A 23,559-nucleotide genomic window follows, 5' to 3' on the forward strand; every position below is an offset into this window, starting at 1 on the left:
CATACGGTGGGGGTGCTTCATCCAATCATTTGAAGGCCTGAATGGAACAAAAAGGCTGACTTCCCCTGCTACAAGACAGAAGTTTCCTGCCTAACAGGCTTGAACTAGAACACTGGTGTTTCTCCTGTCTTGGACTCAAACTGCAGCATTGACTGTTAGGTTTCAGGCTTTTGGACTCAGACTGGAACTCAACCGTTGTCTCTCCTGGATGTCCAGCTTGCCTAATCCCTCTGCAGATCAGGGGACTTGTCAGCCTTTATAACTGCATGAACAAATTCCTTAGAATGAATCTTTTTACCTCCCTCTCCTCCCCCTTCCATCTCTTACTGGTTCTGTTCCTCTGGAGAACCCTGACTAATATACCAGCAAAGATTCACCTCCAGTCCCAAGGACGGGGCCTTTCCAGAGAAGTCCCCAACAAGATGTCACCAACTTCGTAAGTTCATCAGAATCAAACACAAGCACCCACTACTTTGCTTTCCACATCTAATTCTCACAAGGCTTTGATGTTGGCTTGGCACCATGCTGCTACCCTTACTCAGATCGGACCTTTCTTTTTTTTTTATTTATTTTTTTTTAATTTTTTTTTCAACATTTATTTATTTTGGGGACAGAGAGAGACAGAGCATGAACGGGGGAGGGGCAGAGAGAGAGGGAGACACAGAATCCGAAACAGGCTCCAGGCTCTGAGCTGTCAGCCCAGAGCCCCACGCGGGGCTCGAACTCACGGACCGCGAGATCGTGACCTGGCTGAAGTCGGACGCTTAACCGACTGCGCCACCCAGGCGCCCCAGATCAGACCTTTCTTAAGGTGCAAACCCACAGTAAACTTTCCCGTTGATTCTTCTTTTATTCTAAAGACATGATTTTGGCAAAGTGTCTACATGTACCCTAGAAACAGCTTTAATTGGCTTTTGTATTGATTTCACTTCTCCACCCTTACTGTAGGAAGTTGATAGAAATCAGCAGTGCCCTGCTCTGGCTGAAAGAGGACAATTCTTTCCTTGTTCATTGAGGGTTTTTTTTTTTTTTTTTTTTTTTGGAAATGCAGCAACAATGAATTGTGACAGATGCCTTTGGCTCCTGTGGTGCCTTTGCAAACACAGCTATGCAGAGTGGGCTCAAAAAGGTGGCTCCTGTCATGGGACATTGCTTTACTGCCCTGGTGACGGAGAGTGAGTTAGACAGGATACAGCACACGCTGACACAGCCAATAACCCGGCCACATTGTAGCCTTAGGATGCTAATGAGCTTTTAGGGACAGGCAAACTTGCTTCAAGTTTCCAAAATACCCACATGCTACCAAATATCCAAGTGGTGTGGACCAGGGGAGAGTCTAGACCTACAGACTGAAAGTGAGGCATCATAGGTTTGAAGATGTTGTTCTTAGCAGAACTCAAAACGTTTCTGACCAGGTCATGCTGTTGAAACAGATAGGCTGGTTGACAACAGAAAAGAAATTCAGCCAAATGGGCTTAGTTTTCTCCCATCCTATCCATGTAATGTATTTTGTAAAGTGTTTGTGAGAATCAAATGAAAGAAAAATGCCAGCAATAGAAACCCCTTACACAGCACTTCTTACATGACGGGTACTGATTTAAGAACTTTACCTGTATGAATTTATGGGTAAAAATATTAAAGTTGATAAAAGCATTCTGCAAAGGTAATGTGCTATCATTAGAAATATAATTACTATTCATTGTAATCACGCATTTTTGCATGAGTAGCTATATCCAGAAGCAAGTTCCTGCCATAATGATATCACAGGGACCACTGAGATATTAGATATTAACGGTGACCAGGAAACAAATCATCTAGCCATCCAGATGGGGCAGTCTCTACCCTTCTAGGAAGCCTCCAGGCCTTATCCACATGACAGAATCTGCCTTTCCCAGCAGAAACACACAGACACTGATAACACTCGAGCCGTTTGCTGCCTAGCTGTCAGGTCATGATTTACTCAAGTTGTCCTTCCTGACTATTCTCATCAGCCTCCTACTCGCCATCCTACTGAAGCCACTTCATCATTCCTTCCTTCCTTCCTTCCTTCTTTTTTTTTTTGTTTTTAAGATCTTATTCTTAAGTAGTCTCCACACCCAATATGGGGCTCGAACTCACCACCCTGAGTCGCATGCTCCACCAACTGAGCCAGCCAGGCACCCCTCCCTCTTTTATTCTAATTGCATCTGCCAAGTACTGGCCATATTTCCTGAGCTTTGGGGTCCAGGCCAATCAAAGGTAGGGAACTGGCTCCTCATTATTTGACCCAGCCAGGTCCGTTGATCGAACCATGTTGCTTAGGACTGAAAAGTCACTCGCTTTCAGAAAAAAGAGATGAACATTTGTATCTCCTGCCAAAGAGAAAGGAGCAGGGCAGTGTATGGGCACCTGTCTCCTCTGCTTCTGCCCTATGATTAAGGAGACTGTTTATCCAATTATTCCTGAGACAGTCCTGGTTTCCAGTTACTGTCTCAGAATAATTTTTCATAGAGCCTCTTTTCACTCTCCAAGGTGTCCTGGTTTGGGTGGTAAATCACATGGTCACTCTATTGGTGGCCCACTGTGGAGTGCTGCATCTAAAGACACTGTAGAGCCAGACACAGTGGGAGTGGGGGCTGGAAGACCAGGGCTTTAAACCCAACTCCACCACTGGTTCAATGAGCTTAGGGAACTCACTTCCTCTCTCAGATCCTCAGTTTTTCTGTCTGCCAAATGGTCATGGTTCCTGCTCTGTTCTCTTCACAGACACATGGTGAGGAGTAAGTGGCATATTGGTCGGGAAGCACTTGGTCAGCTTTGCACCACTAAGCAGATGAAAGCTCTTTTTATGATGACAATATAGATCAGGAGCCCATTATTTCGTACTATTGTCCAAGAGCTACTAAGAGGTTTTTTTCTTTATGTGAATAAAGAGACTCCATTTTAGAATAAAGACTGTTGGGGCGCCTGGGTGGCTCAGTCGGTTAAGTGCGCGACTCGGCTCAGGTCACGATCTCACGGTTCACGAGTTTGGGCCCTGCTCGGGCTCCTGTGCTGACAGCTCAGAGCTTGGAACCTGCTTCGGATTCTGTGTCTCCCTCTCACTCTGCCCCTTCCTCGCTCACACTCTGTCTCTCTCTCTCTCTCTCTCAAAAATAAATAAAAAAGAAAAGAATAAAGACTGTCATGGGTAACAAATGACTTGCTCTGCACTTAAACTTGACATAATAAAGATAACATATTGTAAAGTGCCACACTGTGGATTCTCTCTCCCTCCTTCCCTTTCCCACCCTCATAAAGAGTCACCAGGTAATTTATCCCAAAGGAATGTGGTTGATCTTTCCGGATACTGGTAAACAAAGAACTGCATGGTCCCAATCCTTTGTGAAGATGCACATTCTTGGTCACTCAGCCGGGTGTTTCCTTGGACATTTATTCTTTTGTGGAAAAGAAAAGTCCCAACGCTGGTTGCTAAATCTCAGTGACCCGAGGGCCCTGGATTTCCTGCTACAATTGTCTTCTAGTGCAGAATCCTGCCTTCACCTTTTCACCCATATCCACTTTCCACAGAGATGATGGATAAGGAGGTATGACTTTGTTCAGTGACATGACATGCTTCTTTGGGCAGCTCCACTGAGACCTAGTGCCCACTAAATCCACGACCGAGAAGGAGTCACCACCATCCACGTAATACATTCCCAGGCTTGCTCGCCAGAAACAGGCAGGCATCCAGGACATCAGCTCTATTTTATACAGGCACTTTCTGAACAATCAGTGGCCCGATGCCATTAGAGATATCATTTGTCACACCGTAAACTCTGCAAAGGAATTCAAAGGAAGCAAACGCGGAGTACAAAACAATGAGCACTGAGTCAGAGATGTGCCTGTCCTTAGATCTTTCTGGATGCGAGTTTATGAAGCTAGTTCTTAGGATTTCCTCTGCAAGTAGAGGAAATCCAGTGGATGAGTTCAAAAGCTTTAAAGATATCCTCTCACATTAAATAATTTCTTCTTCTTCTTTTTCTTTACATGTGGAAGGGAGATGAAGAAAAAAGAAAACTCACTCATTCACGCAGTAAATATTTACTGAACCGTGAGGTACCGTTTTAAATGCGTGGAATATAACAGTGATTGCATAGACAACTGCCTCAGAGAGTTGACACGCTAGTTGGAGATAAAGACAATAAACAAAGAAACTAACAAGTATACAACGGAATGTCAGGTAACCATGAATGACCGGAGTGCAATCTCAAGACAGGGTGGCCCGGGAAGAAGGAGGGGGTGCCAGTTTTCCCGCTCCCAGTGTTAACTTTTCTAAATCTAAAGCTGTCCACCTTTGGCCAAAGGCTTCATCTCAGCCTTCTTTCTGGAACCTCCATAGGAAAAACCCTTTGAAACCCAAAGCAGCCCCTTCATATGCTAAAGGCCTTTAAATTATCCTCTCTCTCGGGGTGCCTGGGTGGCTCAGTTGGTTAAGCATCCGATGACTTGGCTCAAGTCATGATCTCACAGTTTGTGAGTTCAAGCCCCACATCAGGCTCTGTGCCAACAGCTCAGAGCCTGGAGCCTGCTTCAGATTCTGTGTCTCCCTCTCTCTCTGCCCCTCCCTTGCTCACACTCTGTTTCTCTCTCTTTCAAAAAAAAAAAAAATAAAATGTTAAAAAAAGGTTTTTTAATTATCCTCTCTCAAGACAAGAGCTTGGCAGAGAATGCCATATTGTCTTGCAGCAAAATCTTATTTCTGAGGGTCAACAGCTAAGTATCATCCCAGTCTGTCTCTTTTTACAGTCCCTCAGGAACAAGTGACATTCCCCCAAGCAGGGGAATGGCTCAGGTGAACTGAGACAAAAGGTAAAATGCACGTAAGCACGTCAATAATTTAGAAGGCATCACGCCTCACCATTACTAAGCTCCTACTGAGTGCCAGATGCAATGCTAGCTCTTTACAGGACCAAGCTAAATAAGATATGGTACCAATCCCTGTAGCCAAGACTACACTGTATGTTAACTAACTTGAATCAGAACAAAGAAACAAATAAACAAACAGGGGCACCTGGGTGGCTCACTTGGTTAAGCATCCGACTTTGGCTCAGGTCATGATCTCAAGGCTCATGAGTTTGAGCCCCGTGTGGGGCTCTGTGCTGACAGCTGAGAGCCTGGAGCCTGCTTCGGATTCTGTCTCTCTCTCTCTCTCTCTCTCTGTCTCTCAAATATAAATAAACATTTAAAAAAGCCCAAACAAAAACAACTAGAAATAAGATAAAATACATTCTGAAAACTGACAAACAAAACCAAGATATGATACTTTCCCTCAAAAACAGATCTAACAGAGTCAGCTATAATACGAAGGGCTGGGACTACATTGATGTTTCTCTAGAGGATGCTACTAGCATTTGGGACAGGGCAACTTCTTAGTGTGCAGAATCTGCCATCATACACTTTGTAGGGCATTGAGCACTTCTGTTCCTTGCTGTCCTAGTTTGCTAGGGCTTCTACAACTAAGTAGCACAGGCTGGGTGACTTAAACATCAGACGGTTATGTCTCACCATTCTGGAGGCTGGAAGCCCAAGACCAAGGTGTCACCAGGTCTGGTTTCTCCAGAGGCCTCTCTTCTGGGCTTGTGGATGGCTGTCTTTTTGCCGTGTCCTCACCACGGCCTTTTCTCTGTGCCTGCATATCCTCAGTATCTCCTCCTCTTCTCATCAGGAGATCAGTCCTATTGGATTAGTGTGACCAGTCCTATTGGATTACATTCGTGTGACCTCGTGTAACCTGAATTACCTCCTTAGGGGCCCGTAAAGCCCCTTAAAGGAAATATTTTTCCAAATTTCCAAATACAGTCACATTGTGGGGTTAGGACTTCAGCGTATGAAATTGGGGAGGACACATTCAGGTCACAGTACTTGCCCACTAACTACTGGTAGTTATTTTATTTATTTATTTTATTTATTTATTTTAATGTTTATTTATTTTGAGAGAGAGCGAGAGAGAGACAGACAGAGCATGAGCGGGGGAGGGGCAGAGAGAGAGAGAGAGAGAGAGAGAGAGAGAGAATCTGAAACAGGCTCCAGGCTCTGAGCTGTCAGCACAGAGCCTGATGCGGGGCTTGAACTCATGAACCTCGAAATCATGACCTGAGCTGAAGTCGGATGCTTAACTGACTGAGCCACCCCAGCACCCATTTACTGGTAGCATTAACCAATGAGAACCAAAGATAACCCAAAACTCCCACATATTCTCAAATGTGTCCTAGAACTCTAAGAGGACTTCCCATCCTACTGCTCTACAACATGGAGAATTTCCACATTTACTTGAAAGACTTATAAAGGACCGCTTGTCTGTCACTTTTGGCTATCATTTTAAAAAAAGTTTTTTTAACGTTTATTTATTTTTGGGAGACAGAGACAGAGCATGAGTGGGGGAGGAACAGAGAGAGAAGGAGACACAAGATCCAAAGCAGTCTCCGGGTTCTGAGCTGTCTGCACAGAGCCACACGTGGGACTTGAGCCCACGACCTGTGAGATCATGACCTGAGCCTAAGTCGGATGCTTAACCAAGTGAGCCACCCAGGTGCCCCTGTTTGTTTATTTGTTTCTTTGTTCTAATTCAAGTTAGTTAACATACAGTGTAGTCTTGGCTACAGGGATTGGTACCATATCTTATTTAGCTTGGTCCTGTAAAGAGCTAGCATTGCATCTGGCACTCAGTAGGAGCTTAGTAATGGTGAGGCGTGATGCCTTCTAAATTATTGACGTGCTTACGTGCATTTTACCTTTTGTCTCAGTTCACCTGAGCCATTCCCCTGCTTGGGGGAATGTCACTTGTTCCTGAGGGACTGTAAAAAGAGACAGACTGGGATGATACTTAGCTGTTGACCCTCAGAAATAAGATTTTGCTGCAAGACAATATGGCATTCTCTGCCAAGCTCTTGTCTTGAGAGAGAATAATTTAAAAAAACTTTTTTAACGTTTAATTTAATTTAATTTAATTTTATTTTATTTTATTTTGAGAGAGAGAGAGAGAGAGACAGAGTGTGAGCAGGAGGACAGCAGCAGGGAGGGACAGAGAGAGAGGGAGACACAGAATATGAAGCAGGCTCCAGGCTCTGAGCCATCAGCACAGAGCCTGGTGCGGGACTCAAACCCACGAACTGTGAGATCATGATCGCAGCTGAAGTCGGACACTTAACCGACTGAGCCACCCTGTCACCCCTTGGCTATCATTTTTTGATGACAGGTAAGATGTTTCTCTGAGAGAGTGCCTTCTTAACTGACTCCAGTGGAAACCCAGAACATTACTTACATTATTAGGTTAAGCTGGTGATGCCATCTCTCTTTCAGAGCATGCTGGCCCAAAGCCATATGCCATTGGGTACAGGCAGGTGGACCCAAAGCTGTTATTTATATATTCCCTGCCTAGACTGAATACATTTTTCACAAATGAATATCATAAAAATCAATAACATTCTGTCTGAGATCTAATGTAAAAAGGATTTAATGAGAAATTTAGAGGGAAGAAGAGTCTCAGGGAAGCTAACAGGTGAATTCTAGATAAAAGGAGAAAATAAAGCATGACCCTCCTGCCAAGCTGCAGGTATGACATTAAACACGCTAACCAGGAAGACTTTTTGCATTTGATTTCCGTATGAACACCAGTCCCACGTACCGAGTAGTTATAGTGCCAGGCACAGTAATGTGAACAGCCCATATATGCTATCATTTCATTGAATATTGTTCCAAGGCGATTGAAATATGTAGATATTTCTGTAGCTCTTCATTCTTCCTCAACACCCTTACTGAACCTCAAATTTCCAAATGGTGTCCTCCTCTTCTAGATTCCTGTGTCATGTGAGACCAGTTTTGTAGGTTTTGACGGCTCTGTGACTCCAAGAACTATCCCCAAGAACTGGACTTCTCCTCTGTAGCCAGGAATGAGGCCTGCTTCATCTTGGCTTTTGCCTTCTGGAGGAAGATTGGCTTTCAACAAGGTGGGTGCCAAGATGAGGACATTTGAAGACAACTAGCCTTAGGGAAAATCTGTGGCCGAGGAGAAGTGACCCTAAAATTCTAGAGAGTGATATTTGGCACTCAGGACAATATAGTCTCTCTTCCTCTTTGGTAATTAATTGCAAATGGTTCACGTTAGAGAGAGAATCCATAATCCTCATAATCCTCTATTATGCCCAGGTTTATTCTTGTTAAACCTAATTGGTACAAATATCACTTTATGTTGCACGAAGACCCTTTGAGATCATACAGGATTTGGTTGCTCTGCAGTCACTTATGTTTTGCAACAGTCTCACCAAACAGCTGCCTCTAGGGCCACCTGCTGACACACTTTAGAATCTTGAGCATTTAATGTGATGAAGGAAAGAGCCATCCTGATCTATTAAGAGAGAGGCACAATCTGGCCTCTGCTCTGTTGATCCCCTAAACTTGCTGTAGCACCAGAATCCAATCATCCTGGACGTTTTTTTCCCCTCCCAACCTCCACACCCACTTTCCCGCCCACCTTCAGAAAAGATGTTGCAATCTCCTTGGTATCAGGCTCAACACAGGCAATCCCCCGTGTCGGTCATCGATGGCTCTTGGACGTCTGATACTTTTGGTCCTCTGTGCCAGTCCATACTCTCTCCCTAAGCCAAGTTTCTACTCTGTTTGGCTCCATCCTGGAGGCGTTGAGTCACGTGCAAAGGTACGTGGAACAGTGATGGTTGCAGTAACAATTCTCCATATATATATATATATATATATATATGTATATTCTCCATATATATATGTATATTCTCCATATATATATGTGTATATTCTCCATATATATATGTATATTCTCCATATATATGTATATTCTCCATATATATGTATATTCTCCATATATATATATGTATATTCTCCATATATATATATATATGTGTGTATATATATATATATATATATATATATATATACACACACACTTCCAGGCCAAGTAATGCAGGGGGAATTGGAAAGGGGGATGATGAAGAGAAGAAAAGGATCCGCTAAGATCATCAGAAAGCCCACCACTGAAAGCAATCAAAATAATCCTCCTAGAACGCTGGGGAAGATGGGTATCACTGTACTTCAGTATGTTACTGAGGCTTAGGGAAATTCAATTTCTTGGTAAAGGGTCACATCCTGTATTTGCCAATTAGGCCATCACACTGCCCCTCACCACATAGCTTTGCACTACCTACCACTTAGCGATTCCACCATTTTAACCACCTTCTCTTTTGAAATGCAAATAACCTGCAAAGAATAAAACCTGACATTGGACAGTTTAGTGCCAGCTGTTAGGATCACATCACCAGCTCAGTACTGTATTAGTCAGCTCAAGTAACGGAATACCGTAACAAAGTGCCATCGACTGGGTGGCTTAAGCAACAGACATTTAGTTTCTCGTAGTTCTGGAGCCTGGAAGTTTGAGATCAGGGCACCAGAATGGTCGGCTTCTGGTGAGAGCTCTCTGCCTGGCTTGTGACAGCTGCTACTGTGTCCTCACATGGTGGAGAGAGTGAGAGAGAGTGAGATCTTTGTGTCTCCTCTTTCTTTTTTTAGAGGTGGGGAGGGGGAGAAAGAGAGAGAGAGAGAATCCCACGCAGGCTCTGTGCCCAGTGCAGAGCCCAATGCAGAGCTTGATCTCATAATCACGAGACTGTGTCCTGCGCCAAAATCAAGAGTCGGACGCTTAACTGACTGAGCCACCGAGGCGCCTCTGTTGTCTCTTCTTATAAGGGTACTAATCTTATCATGAGGCCCCCAGTATCATGACCGCCTCTAAATGTAAATACCTCCCAAGGGCTCCGTTGCCGAATACCGTGACTTTGAAGGTTAGGGCTTCAACATACGAATTTTGAGGGGACACAATTCAGTGGAGAGCAAGTACCAAGCCCCTCTCTCAGACACAGGAGGACTTGGGGCTGCTTAGTCTATTCCAGTACTGCCTGCTTCAGACATTTCTTAAGTGAATACTAAAGTCCTATGGTTTAAACAACTGTGAGTAAGGAGCGCTGTAATGTGAGACAGTAAATACTCCCAGTTGCAACTGTTATTGACACTGATGCCTGGAGACATCCATGGCTGGGGGAGGGCAGAAACCCCTTCTAGTGTCCCAAGTCAGCCAGCGGTGGGGGGGTGGGGGGGGGGGGGGGGCGGTGAGCGGGCAATCTATCCCAACTCCTGTTCAGGGTGACTCTCTCAGGAAGTCAACAGCAGATGACATTAACTATTTGTTGAATAAATGAATGAAAGAGCAAAGGAAACAAGGGAAATGGAAGGAGAAATCAAAGGACTTGATGGATTTTCCCAGCTTCACAATAGGATATATCCCCATTGCCTTCCAGGCCTTGTATCCTAGCAGTTTATTTAAGCCTTCAATACTCAAAGGCTCCTACTATGTGCTCTGTGCTCAGAATGTAAGAGTGAGACAGGATTCTGTCTCAGCTCACCTGCTGACCTGGGGGTTAGATATCTACCCAGCCTACCAGAATAAGACAATATGGTGAGCAAATTCACTCATTTTTAAACTGGGTTAAAACGTCAGTGGGAAGCCATAAAATGGCAACATTGCGAGTACAAAGGAAAAAAAAAAAAAGCCAAAGAACTATTTTGGGATGGAAGTGGTAGAATTGAGAGGTTAGTTGATAGTGTAAGGACTTCAAGAAGGCAGGAAGGAAAGTGAGTAGCAGTAAAGGGCTCGTTTTAAATGTGAAGGACGAATCCACTGTTGTAACAGGAGGGAAGAAAGAGAGTGGCCTGGGGCGCAGACATAAGTAGATTTGTAGGCTTGAAAGGGGGAGATGCAGGGACTGCCTTCCATTTTCTCTGTAATGGAATACTAGGGTCTAGGTGCTTCTCCGAGGGTTATTAATAGCGGTGCCTTGTAAACTAATTGTTTTATATGTGGGTGGATGCCCCAGCTGTCCAAGTGTTTCACAGGTGGCTATATGTATATATATCCCTGTGCCAACAAAAACAACAGGAGCTTAATAAATGCTCCATTCATTTTTCTTCTGATGATGATAAACCCAATGATGCCCTGAAGGGAAAGAATTCGTTCCGATGGGACCCCCTATTATAAGGCGCCTGACAAGTGTGAGGTTTGAGAATCAAGCAAACAAAGGATAGCTTGAGGGAAGGAAATCCACCAGCACGCCCCTTCTGGGCCGGGACCTTAAGCGTTAAGACCAACGAGAGTTGGTCATCCCTAGTTCCTAGAGAGGCTCCCGCAAAGCCGGCCGGGGGGGAGGGGGCTAGGGTAACTTCCTGTTTCTGTCTTCCGGGCTCGAGAGTTTAGGACCCTGGGTTGGTGGGGTCAGGAGGAGCTGGGGGCTACTTGCTCCGGGACAGCTGGGCCTGCTGGGGGTGCTGGGCACCTTGTGTGTGGCCCCCAGAACAGTGAGTTCCTCCCCGGGGGTAGGGAGCCGAGGGCTGCGGGCAGGAGGAGTGGCCACTGCAGCACCCTGGCTGCAGTGTACGCCCGGAGAGGGATCCCGCGGCTGCGAGGGGCCGAGGCCCAGCGTCTCCCCGCCGCACCGGCCACCGCGCCGCCCTCGCCTCCCTCGCCTGCCGGGTCCCTTAAAGGAGCTTGTTGATCTGGCCTCCTGGAACTTCATCCCACAGTGCACCCAGCGTCTGCCCCTTGCCAACGGTTCTTAAAGCTAAGCTGCAGGCAGTGCGTTTTCTTTGGAAGATTTTCTAATCTAAAGCATGGCCCCATCCTAAGCCCCTCTGCTTCTAGGACACTGCAAACAGCCCTTCTCTGTGGCGTGACATCTAAGGGACAGCCTTGTAATACCATTTCTGGCCTGTAGACCGTTTGCTTAACCGACTGAGCCACCCAGGTGCCCCTCCCTGTATACCATTTGCTACTGTTTTGCTGAGCCAGTGCTGGGGGCCCCTACTACCAGAGTTAATAGTTTCTTAGGGAAAATGGTGCACGGGTTTCTGTTCCCCAGCCGCTTACTTCGTTTGTAAAGACCTTGGTGGAAATCTGTAACTCAGCAAAACATACTACTCCATTTGAACAATTTTTCCTTTTAGGTGTATGGGGTGCCCCCCTCCCCTACTCAAACGCTAGGGCTATTTGTAATTCAGACTAGTTTCACCTCTTCCTGTAACAAATCCCTGGTTGCTGAGGACGCTTAGAGAATGCTCCTCTGATTGGTATCATGTCTAGAGATATAAATCTAAAAAAACCCAAACACAGTGTTTTCCAAAATAAAGGTCCTCTTTGAGATTGTAGTTTGGGATCACACCTAGCTCTGCTTCCTGCTCTAGTTTTATTGTAATAGGTAAACGAGTGTGAACTTACCCCAACAGGCTTGGGGCTGAATCCTACTCGACCACTTACTGGTTGTGTGACCTTGGGAAAGTCTGTTAATGTCTTTTTTGTTCACCTATAATAACATGCTGGTAATTGTTCATACACCTCCAAGGGCTATTGTGGAAATTACATGGGAAATATTATGTGTAAAGTATTTAGCTCGGTGCCTGGCACATAATAGGCAGTGGCAAGGTGAAAATTAATACCATTTTTTTGTTTTCCGTATGTGTGCCTTTGTGCATCCCGATTCTAGGCTCTTGTTTTTCCTGAATTGTGCTGTTGTTTATATCCTGAAATGGATTCCAAGCCCATCTAAACCTGTCTTCCAGTGATAGATCACATTTTCCAGTCTCTTAAAGTAGGTCAAGAATTGTAGTTGGCTCCAGGAGATAAAGTTTAGGCTAAAAGGGATATTGCAATTATGATAGACTGAGAAAGTGAGTCACGGAAGAATTCATTAGCTTCCCTTTTATATTTAGGGGTTATTGGCTATAATTTTTCTAGCCCTCCTTTGTCCCAACTTATTTTATTTTATTTATTTATTTTTACTGGTTATAGAAATTCATTCTTTTGAAATTGAACTTCAAAGGTTTCATCCTTCTGTCAAGGGCCAGCTTCTTTCTAAACAGAGTACTTTCTCTTTAACTGCTCCTTATACCTGCATATTGATTTTTTGAAGTCTTGTTACCTTTTCCAAAAAAACTACTTTGTGTTTTCAATTAAAAGTGTTTCTAAACCCTGAGTGGACAATGAGTATTAGTATTCATTCTAGTTTTGAAGCTTGATGCTCAGACTTAGACTTTAATGTGATTTAACTTTTTTTTTTTTTTCCCCTCGGAAAAAGTAAATTGGGTTAACCCTTAATTCTAAACACTTGCATCTGAGGTGAAATTTTTCTAAAAGGACTTCTAAAGACCATGTTGTTTTTTTCAGTCTGGTCCACAGAACAGTCTGTAAGCACAATTGGTATATTGCAATGGTTGGGAAGCAAGGAAGAATACGTTACAGCAAAGGCCTGCAAACATAACCTGTTTCCCTTCCACAGGATTTCTGACCCCTAACTTGGCCGTGCCCACCACTGATGGAGCAAGAGCAAAAACTGTTGATCTCAGATTCTAGTGGCTTCACGGAGAGGGAGAGTTTGAAAAGCCCTTTTCCAGGTGAGGGATTGAGAAGATTATCCGAATCCATTGGAAATTCAGAGAAGTTGTGCCATAGAGTGTGTAGAAAGAACCAGGGCATTTGCATGGGACAGACTTTAGTTTGATTCCTATTCTGTTGCTTACAAGCTATGTTAACCTTTACAGCCTCTCTTTTCTCATCTTGAAGAAAAATGCATAATATCTTGTCTCATGGTTTCTTGGGATTAATGAGATACTATATGGCACACGGTTGTTCTTAATAAATAGCAGGTACCATTGTTATTTCTCAGATTTTAACTAAAGTATTGTTTTCACCTTAGAATGTGTCCTATTCAGTTTCTCCCCTATTCATATCCCCTTTTTTCTTGTAAGTCTTCCAGAATGAAGCTTAATGAGGTGTTTTTTTTTTTTTTAAGATGAATATCCCCCTTGGCAGTTACTGACAACTAAATACTTAATTAGTGCTGTTACTGAGCACAGAAAATTCACCTGCTTCTAATGAGCACTTGAAGTAAAACTAGCTTTAAAAACTTTTTTTTTTTAATGTAAAAGAATTTATGAGATTTTACTTTGTTATTCTCTCTCTTCCATTGCATTTCAGAATTTCCTTCCTCTGGTAGAGGTTAGGGAATATGTTTAGAATATTTGTTTATTCTTACAGGAGATGCAAGTAAGAATCATTTGGAAACTGTACAACACAACTCCAAGGCAGATAAAGAGAGCGCCTCAAAACGGTCTAAGAGAGATGGCCCACAAAATTGTAAGCATGAGGATATAGAAGAAAGTCCATTGATGTGGTCCCAAGGCAATGAGATCTGGTGCAGTGATTCCTATGAGAAGGATGGCAAGTCAGAGAATCAGGGAAATTCTGCAGGAGAAGAAGAAGAAAAACCCAGTCACTGGGGATGGGCTCCCGGGGAACGCCGCAGTGCCTCTGTCCAGCAGAATTCGACCTCCAGGGACAAACCCTACAAGTGTGCTGAATGTTGGAAAAGCTTCAATAACAGCTCTCATTTGCGTATTCACCAGAGGACCCACTCAGGAGAAAAACCTTATAAATGTTCTGAGTGTGGGAAATGCTTCAGTAACAGCTCTCACCTGATTCAGCACCTGAGAACACACACAGGAGAGAAGCCCTACCAGTGTGGCGAGTGTGGGAAAAGCTTCAGCAATACCTCCCATCTAATCATTCACGAGAGGACTCACACGGGAGAGAAACCCTATAAATGTCCCGAGTGTGGGAAGAGCTTTAGTAGCAGCTCCCACCTTATTCAGCACCACAGGTCGCATACCGGCGAGAAGCCCTATGAATGTCCCGTGTGTGGGAAATGCTTCAGCCACAGCTATGTCCTCATAGAACATCAGAGGATTCACACGGGAGAAAAACCTTATACGTGTCCTGACTGTGGAAAGAGTTTTAGTCAGAGTTCTAGCCTGATTCGCCACCAGCGGACACACACGGGAGAGAAGCCCTACAAATGTCTCGAGTGCGGGAAAAGCTTCGGTTGTAATTCAACTCTCATAAAGCACCAGAGGATTCACACAGGAGAAAAACCGTATCAATGTACAGAATGCGGCAAGAGCTTCAGTCGAAGTTCGAACCTAATCGCACATCGGAAAACACACGCAGGAGAGAAGCCCTGTGAAAGTCCCGAATATGAAGAAAGTTTGAGTCGGAACTGCAGTGCGATAGAAGAGTGTGGACTCCAGCCTGGGGAGAAACCCTACAAGTGTTGTGAGTGCGGAAAGCGTTTCGGTCTCAGCTCCCATCTCATCAGACACCAGAGAACACACACAGGAGAGAAGCCGTACAGGTGTTCGGAGTGTTGGAAAACTTTCAGTCAGAGTTCCACCCTGGTGATTCACCAGAGGACACACACGGGAGAGAGACCTTATAAGTGTCCCGACTGTGGCGAGGGCTTCAGCCAGAGCTTTAATCTCATCAGGCACCGGAGGACTCACGTGGGAGAGAAACCTTACAAATGCACCGACTGTGACAAGTGCTTCAGCAGAAGTGCCTATCTCACTCAGCATCGGAAGATGCACCTAGAAAAGTCTTTCGAGTCTCCTGAAGTCAATGATTTTCCTCCTGGGTGGACTTGGAAAAACTGTCCAGGGGAAATGGCCCTCATCTCTTCCTTTTCAGTCCCACGTCCATCTTCCTCCTGAGTCCCAAAGCCCGTTTATTATTAATATTATTATTATTATTATTATTTCTTTTCTTGCTGGATCATTACAATTAAGGTGTTGCTACAGAGTTTCTTTGGTTTGTTTGCCATAATGTCTGGAAAAAGTCAAGCTCCCAGGTTGGAGGATGGGAAGGCCCCGATCACCAGCTCATTGTATCTGCCCAGTGGGAGATGCTTCCAACGATGGAGAAGAAATGTTTTTTGATTTAAGGTAAGATTGGAATAGCTTCAAAGAAAACATAAAGAGAAATTCCGGGAATAAGGACACCTGAGAGCTTGAAGCCAAGCTAGCCCTTGAATTTCCCTATTTCCTCTTGCTTGAGTGGGTGGCAGTAATTCATTATTGGCCTCAGGGAGTTATCCCCAGAAAGATTCGTTTTGAACAAATAATGTGATTCTCTGGCTGTTCTGGTGGGTCTTAAGAAAAGACTCAGTTTTCTAAACACATTTTTATTTGCTGAAAATGAACTTTCATAGTATTTAGAACTACACCGGCTAATCCCGTAGCCACTAGTCACCTGTGGCTATTTAAATAAATTTGTAGTAAGATTAAATGACATTTAAAATCTGGTTCCTTAGTGGCACTAACTACGTGCCAAGCACTCAGTAGCCACATGTGACTGGTGGCTGCTGTATTGAATATCATATAGAGTTTGTTCTTTCAAGATTATCATTCTTCACAGACTCATGAAGATTTCCTATGAGACTGTAGGAAATGTGCTATGAGGTTTCTGCTCCAAAGGAATTGCAACATAGACTAGAAATGGGATAGAGTTTTTAAGGCACTCTGTCTAGAGATTGGCCATTCTAATGCTTGTATGTCTTCTGTTCAACCATCTTGGTAATCCAGTGATACGATCCTGTTGTCTTGGCCAAAACCAGATTAAGAGGTAGAATTCTTGAATTTTGTTAATAAACTTTGGGCAAATAGGGACACCTGGGTGGCTGTGTTGGTTAAGCGTCCAACTCTTGGTTTTGGCTCAGGTCATGATCGCACAGTTTGGTGAGTTCGAGCCCCACACTGAGCTCTGCGCTTACCGTGTGGAGCCTGCTTGGAATTCTCTCTCTCTCTCCCTCTCTCTGTGCCCCCGTCCCCACTTGTGATGTCTCTGTCTCTTGCAGAAATAATGAACTTTAAACAAAAATGAAAAAAGATTTTTGACAAATAGTCTTTTCCCTTCAGTTTTCTCATTATGTAATTCCTGGTTAGATCAGAAACTGGGTTCTTTTTCTAATATTTAACCCCCTGAATCTGAGCCAATGTGCAGGGACAGTGTGCCATTGGAGACCGAGATTCCTTACTTCCAGTCTTGACAGTTTTCTTTTGCCTCTTGACTTATGGGATGTATGGATCCTCCCTGTTCGCCTGTCCAATGGAAATGATGTTTTGTAAAGTAATAAGTTATTTTTTATGCTCCTGACCCCTATTTTTTTTTTTTTTTTTTACTGCCAGTTCAAGGAGTAGAAAGTCAGGACTCCTAAGTTGGTCAGGATTTCTGGTCTCATTTTTAGATTCAAAATATATTTTATGAAGACTGTCTATAGAGATACAAATTAGGAATGTGGAGCCAGAAGAGGCCAGTTAGAGCTGCTGCAAATGCAGAAGGCTGTAGCTGGTAGGTAACGGAATTGCATGGGGATTCTTTCTTCTTTCGTGATTGTGGTAGTATGCCTGATACTGGGGAGTCCATTAAGTCTTTTCCCGTTGTGACAAGATTGAAAAATAAAGCAAAAGTTAACAAAAGACTTAAGAAGCATTTGGGGTGATTTTTCTGCTTTCAAGAAGGGGGAGAACATTAAGTATCATTGGCTTTTATATGATCCTCATCTAAGCATCTTTTCACCTTTGTCTGTTAGGCAGTATTGTCCAAATTGTCTTAAACTCTAATATCTGAGGGCAAGTGTTTACAGTATTTTACCACAGACAACTAAAAGTGTGATTAACGTTTGAGAGTTAAATTTGGGCATTTGCTGTTGAGGCCGAAATCCAATTGCAAGGCAGTAGCTGTTGGAGTGGTACCCAGTCATCCATTACGTTGTGTGTGGCCAGTAACCACTCCTAACCTGCGTCCTCATCTGTAGAGCAGAGGTCATGCCTGCCTTGCAGGGTTTCTGGAAGGATTAAGTAAATGTTTGCAAAGCAGCTAGCACAGTGCTTAAAATATTAACGAGGTCTAAATACATGGGAATTAGTTATTATTAATTGAAATAAATAGAAAAATGTCCTCCACACATTTTCAGAAGTAGCAGTGTAAGCCGTACCTATCCTACTTGACCAACCTCAGGAACCCTGACGAATAAGGATTTGTAAAAGCACAAGACTGTAGAGTGTTTCAATTTTGCAGACTTTTGAAGAACGCTTTTATGTGATTCGACGTACTGAATATTTTTGTTGTTCTTGAAACAAAGGATTCAGCGTAAGTCAGGAAAGAACAATATAGCAAGTTCAATGTAAGTTAATTTGTGTCTGAAGACATTAACAGGTACAGTTTATGTCCTGTTAGCATCATTGACTGTTTTATGAGTGCCCACAAGTACATAAAACCTATTTCACAAACCTTAGTGTCTATAGAAACATAGATGTTCACATTTTAGATGAATTAAGATGGGGTCTCCTCCATGAAGAAAACAATTTAGCAAGAATCCTTATCTCTTTTGATTGAAAACTAGGAACACAGAGGAGAGATTTGTTACTTATGAGAACATACTAGTAAATTTAATCATATTTGATGCCTGTATCTCAATTTCATTAATCAGCAAATGGGTTTTTTATTTAGCTCCCCAAGAAATAAATATTCTGTATTCCTTATTTGTTTTGCCAGCAAAAAGAATTCTGCACCTGATTAAATAAAGCATTCTTATTTAAGTGATTTGTTTCATAGTTCCTTTTTAACTAAAGAGAAGACTCTTCTGTTCATTTTCCTACTCTGAGAAAGGGCTTATATTTTTTTCCCTACAGTGGAATGGGGAAATCCATGTCAACACATAGGCTCACAAGTGTCGTGGGGAGTTCAGTCCCTAGCTGCTGTAGAGTCTGCCAGAAGGCATACGAGCAGTAAGTGTCTTACCATAGTGCCTGAGCTGAAGGTTTGCTCCCATCGTTCCAGGCCATCCAAGCTGGATCTACCAAATGAGCCTTGTCCTTAGTGCTCTACATGTTTCCTCATTGATGGTGAGAGGTAGTGGACTATGGCTTGTGACAGTTGCCCCTCATGCACTGGTCCAATATATTCCATCTCTGCCAGTCTCTCACTTTCTGAAATCATGGTCGTGACAAAACCGTCATTGCTTCTTTATTCTGTATTTGAGTTTATGTAATTCCTTTCGAGCGGTATGATCATTCACTCAGCAAAAATTTGCCTGATGCCCGATGTGTGTGCAGCAGGAGTTGAAATGACGGTGGGAGGGGGAAACCTATGGATAGACTGATAGGAAAATGTGCAGCTTTTCAGGTGACTACTTTCTCCTTGCCAACTCTTGAAGTACAACTTACGCTGAACCCTCCATCTTCAAATCTAATAATTTGATAATCGAAGGAGCTAGAAATAACTATATAGTAAAATGGGCTAGGTTTGCTCTGTGAAAGCACAAGTGCTTTGTACATAGTGGCACTCAGTAGTTCTGAGTGGGTATCATATGCTTATATGTTTTCTGTTAATGGCCAGGAATATGCCCTTCCAGGATATGCCTTCCCATTAGACTGTCCACTCCCTGAGTGCAGAGAACAGATTTCATTTCTGTAATCCCAGTGCCCGACACAAAGCCTGGCATGTGAAGTGTTTAGTGGTTTTGGATGAAAGGCATTTGCCAGTGGTGAAGTTTACTGGAATAGGCTGTACAGTCTCAGCGTGCCCCAGGTCCCTTTGACATCATTACTTGTCCAGTCCACGGAGTCTGGGCTAGCTCGCAAGTGAAAGTGACAGGCCTGGGAAGCTGGATCTATCCTTCACGCTAACCCCTAGAGGACAACTGTCCCAATTGTTCCAAAGCCTATGGAGGGAAGACCTGGGCTTTTAAATTCACGCTGTCCAGGACAGGTTCAGAGTCTGTTTCACATTCATGTTTCAATCACTTTGTACTCTGTTCTTCGCTTGTAAGATTTAGTAAGCAGTGAGTGAGGTGAGGTGCCTGGCATATTCTAGGTGTTAAGAAAATACTGTCGTTCTTCCCTGCCCACCCTCACTTTCTCATAATTTTGCTAAGGATAGGCAAATGCACAGAAATTAATCACTGCCTGAATTGGTTATTTCTAGGTTTCTAAAATAAAGATATTAATAACATTTAGCTCATGGGGTTTGTGGGGAGGATCAGTGAGATACTGTATGTAATGTGCTTATTAGCATTGCTAATACCTCAGTGTTAGCTGATCTGTGATAAAGTGGCTGTATACAACCGTGGGTCTTTGAATCATCTTTGAAGGTAGCCCCAGAGACATGGGTGTCCCCTGGGGCCACAAAAATGGTGCAGTCCTTTTGTTGTCTACCCCATGGACACGAAGGGGTATGACTACACACTAGGAGTGTGTAGCAAGCTGAGTGTGTAGGCTAATAATGTAGCACATCATTATTTTATGGCAGCTCTGTGGGCAGCTACTGCCTTTTCTATTTAAAAATTGCCTTTCCTTTCATTCCCCATCTCTTTTATTTCATTTTTATTCTCTTTTACTTCTCTTTGGCCCTAACCTCTTCTGCCTTGTCCTTGCATATTCTTTTTTTCGCCCCACATGTTGATTTATTTTTGAGAGAGAGAGAGTGCAAGTGGGGGAGGGACAGAGAGAGTGTGGCAGGATTCCAAGTAGGCGCTGACAGCTGAGAGCCTGCTGCAGGGCTTGAACCCACAAACTCTGAGATCATGACCTGAGCTGAAGTCGGACGCTTAACCGACTGAGCCACCCAGACGTCCCTTTCCTTACATATTCTAACCCAAACTTAGGCTTTTTCTACCCTTTATTTCGTTTCCCTTTCTTCCCTCTCCTCTCTTCCCCTCCCAGCGAAGTAGGAATGAGGTCAAAGCTAAAGATGGTCCAAACACTTGGTTATAAAGATCCAGATGGAAACATGATGCTTGGCAATCATGACTTCATGGGATGTAGCCACTTACAAGCAGAGGTAGCTTGAAAGTGCTAAGTTGGTGAGGTTTGTGATCTAACATTGCATGGCTGGTAAAATCAGTAGATATCCTAGGATCTGACACTGGGAGGGATGATGTGTAAGCTTTGGTTGAAAAAGGATCATGATTAATTTTGAGTCCTGTTAAGTCATGTGGATAAATAGATTAAAGAAAATGCTAGTTGATTAGACTGACAAACACAGGTGTAAGATTTCCCCCTTAAAATAATAGCTTGCTCTCTAATTATTAAAGTAATACTTATTGCTGATTGTAAAATGTACAGAGAAGTATAAAGTAGGAAATGATGTAAAAGTGTGAAGATCAAAAGAAAAAATGGCCTGTGATCATTTTTTACAGAGATCACTCACCATAAAAGTTCTGAGATCTGTCCCAATAACTTGTTTTCTAAGCATATATCTGAATAAATGTTAAAAAAAATTGGATCATGTGGGGAGTGTGTGTGTGTATGTGTGTGTGTGTGTGTGTGTATGTATAGTATTGTGTCTTGATTTCCTAATCTTATTGTCAGTTTACTTGTTTTAATGATTATGATGTTTTTAATGACTTCATAAAAATAGACTGAATAATTATTAACAATAACAGTTCAGTTCTGAATTGTTGGATGTTGGTGGGTGTTTATAGTATTTCTAGCTGTTTGCTATTAAAAAGAACACTGTTGTGAACAAGGTTTTTTTGGTTGTTGTTTTGGTATTGTAGTTATGATTGTTTTGCTTTTTGTTGGTACACAAATTTTACTTTACGTCTCAAATTATTTCCTTAGAGTGAATTCCTAGCAGTGACATTATTGAGTCAAAGGACATAGAAGTTTTTATTTTTATTATTTATTTATTTTTGAGAGAGAGAGAGAGAGAGAGAGTTGAGCTGAGCCTTGGAAGGGCAGAGAGAGAGGGAGACACTGAATCTGAAGCAGGCTCCAGGCTCCAAGCTGTCAGCACAGAGCCCAACATAGGGCTCGAACTCATGAACTGCAAGATCATGACTTGAGCTGAAGTTGGACGCTTAACTGGCATAAAAGTTTTTAAAGGCATATTACTAATCCCTTTCCAGAACTATCTATCAATTTCAGTTGTGCAGTGAAATAATTTTGTTAAACACCTTTTGGGGGACGGGGGGAAGGAAACCATGTAATTCAGTTCAAGGCCAGTATATTTAAATGTTGGAAACCTCTTTTAAGGTAGTTTGTTTTCCTTTTTCTTCTTTCTTTTTTTTTCTTAAACCCCTCTTTGCCTCTCTTGGGTTCGGATCAGCTGAGAGTCACTTTGGGATGAGTGATTCTAAGAACTATTTGGATTTTTCCTCGCGCGGCCTCAGGCCCGATTCCAGTAGAGGGCGCTGGAAGCTGCTCGGAGACCCAGGGATGTGGCCTGAGGCCCAGAGCCTGGGAGAACCCAGAGGAAAACTGGTTGATGAACCGGCTGGCTACTTAGCTCAGTGTCTCCTGTCACCTGGTTCAGACAATGAAGTGCACCCCAAATCTAGGAGACGAAGGTAAATTCAGGTTTGGTAAATGGAGAAGTATCTTTGTGTTTGTAAAATTGATGCTGAGGAAAAAACACATTGGAAACTTAGGAAGATACCAAGTTATACTGCTCAGAAGACTAGAATCTTCATCTTTCCCATCCTGCTGTCATCACTAATTCAGTGAAAAACTTGTCAGCTGCAAGGATTGATGTTTTACTAAGGGAAAAAACAGCCATACTGCGGGGGTTGGGGGGTGTAAGGTGTGGTCATTGCCATTACCAGAGGTTATACCTGGTTACTCCTAATTCTTCAGATGTCAGCTTAAACGTAACCTCCTCTGGTAGGCACTCCTTGACCCCTAGGCCAGTTTATATCTTGTTACCCTCCAGTGCAACATGTACTTGCTCGTTTTTGGACACGTATCACATCCTTAATTACCTGTATGCTGCTGTCTTCTCTGTTAAACTCCGAACCCCCAAATGACAAGTACTATGTCTGTTCAGTGCTTTACTCCCAACACCAAGCACAGTGCCTGACACAAAGTAGACACTTGATCCCCATGTATTACATTGAATTACATTGATGTATACTCCTTTTAAGTTTATTTTGAGAGAGAGAGAGTGCAAGCAGGGGAAGGGCAGAAAGAGTGAGAGAGAGAGGATCCCAAGCAGGCTCTTCATTGTCAGCACAGAGCCCTACATGGGGCTTGATCTCGTGAACATGAGGTCATGATCATGAGATCAAGAGTCAGACGCTTAACCAGTTGAGCCACCCAGATGCTCAGAATATTGATGTATATTCTTAATCAAGGCTTTATGAGCAGTACTGAAGAATAAAAAGAAAATGAAAAAAACAAAGTTCCAAATTCCAACTAGAATTTGCAAAAGATTACATAAGCACTGAGGGGATACAGAACAAGTAAATGACTGACATTAAAAGTCTTTTGGGGGGCGCCTGGGTGGCTCAGTTAGTGAAGGGTCCGACTCTTGATTTCGGCTCAGGTCATGATCACTCAATTTGTGAGATTGAGCCCTTTGTGGGGATCTGCCCTGACAGTGCATTCTTTCTGCCCCTTCCCATCACACGGGCCTGCATTCTCTCTGTCAAAATAAATAAATATTAAAAAAAGTATTTAAAAACATTTTTGAAAAGTCTTTATGGGGGCGCTGGGTGGCTCAGATGGTTAAGTGTCCAACTCTTGATCTCAGCTCAGGTCATGCTCTCATGGTTTGTGAGATCGAGCGCCGAGTCAGGCTCTGAGCTGACAGCGTAGCTCCTGCTTGGGAGTCTCTCTCTCCCTCTGTCTCTGCCTCTC

General features: G+C 43.3%; 1 protein-coding gene across 5 annotated transcripts; it reads left to right on the forward strand.

Moving 5' to 3' along the window:
• The first annotated feature begins 7,842 nt into the window (after positions 1-7,842).
• On the forward strand, positions 7,843-22,889 carry ZNF572 (zinc finger protein 572). 5 transcript variants are annotated; one of them, XR_005796562.1, is made up of 4 exons: positions 11,287-12,290; positions 13,368-13,482; positions 14,126-15,864; positions 22,031-22,889. XR_005796562.1 is itself a non-coding variant. In XM_040494406.1 (3 exons), the coding sequence occupies exons 2-3, from the start codon at positions 13,404-13,406 to the stop codon at positions 15,631-15,633; spliced, it is 1,587 nt and encodes a 528-aa protein (XP_040350340.1). In that variant the 5' UTR covers positions 7,843-7,967; positions 13,368-13,403; the 3' UTR covers positions 15,634-15,886. The 5 variants fall into 5 exon arrangements, 4 of the variants coding, with proteins under 4 accessions (XP_040350340.1, XP_040350337.1, XP_040350339.1 ...); XM_040494406.1 differs by lacking the exons at positions 11,287-12,290; positions 22,031-22,889 and adding an exon at positions 7,843-7,967 and having other exon boundaries at positions 14,126-15,886; XM_040494403.1 differs by lacking the exon at positions 22,031-22,889 and having other exon boundaries at positions 14,126-15,886.
• Positions 22,890-23,559: the final 670 nt, after the last annotated feature.

Source organism: Herpailurus yagouaroundi, unplaced genomic scaffold, assembly GCF_014898765.1.
Source record: "Herpailurus yagouaroundi ecotype Mexico unplaced genomic scaffold, PumYag 186, whole genome shotgun sequence".
NCBI classification, from domain to species: domain Eukaryota; kingdom Metazoa; phylum Chordata; class Mammalia; order Carnivora; family Felidae; genus Herpailurus; species Herpailurus yagouaroundi.

What these genes read in the sequence shown, in the direction of transcription:
- ZNF572 (XM_040494406.1), top strand. Translation starts at nt 13,404, where the DNA reads ATGGAGCAAGAGCAAAAACTGTTGATCTCAGATTCTAGTGGCTTCACG. An exon ending in TTTGAAAAGCCCTTTTCCAG is followed by an intron (nt 13,483 to 14,125) that starts GTGAGGGATTGA and finishes TTATTCTTACAG; the next exon opens with GAGATGCAAGTAAGAATCAT.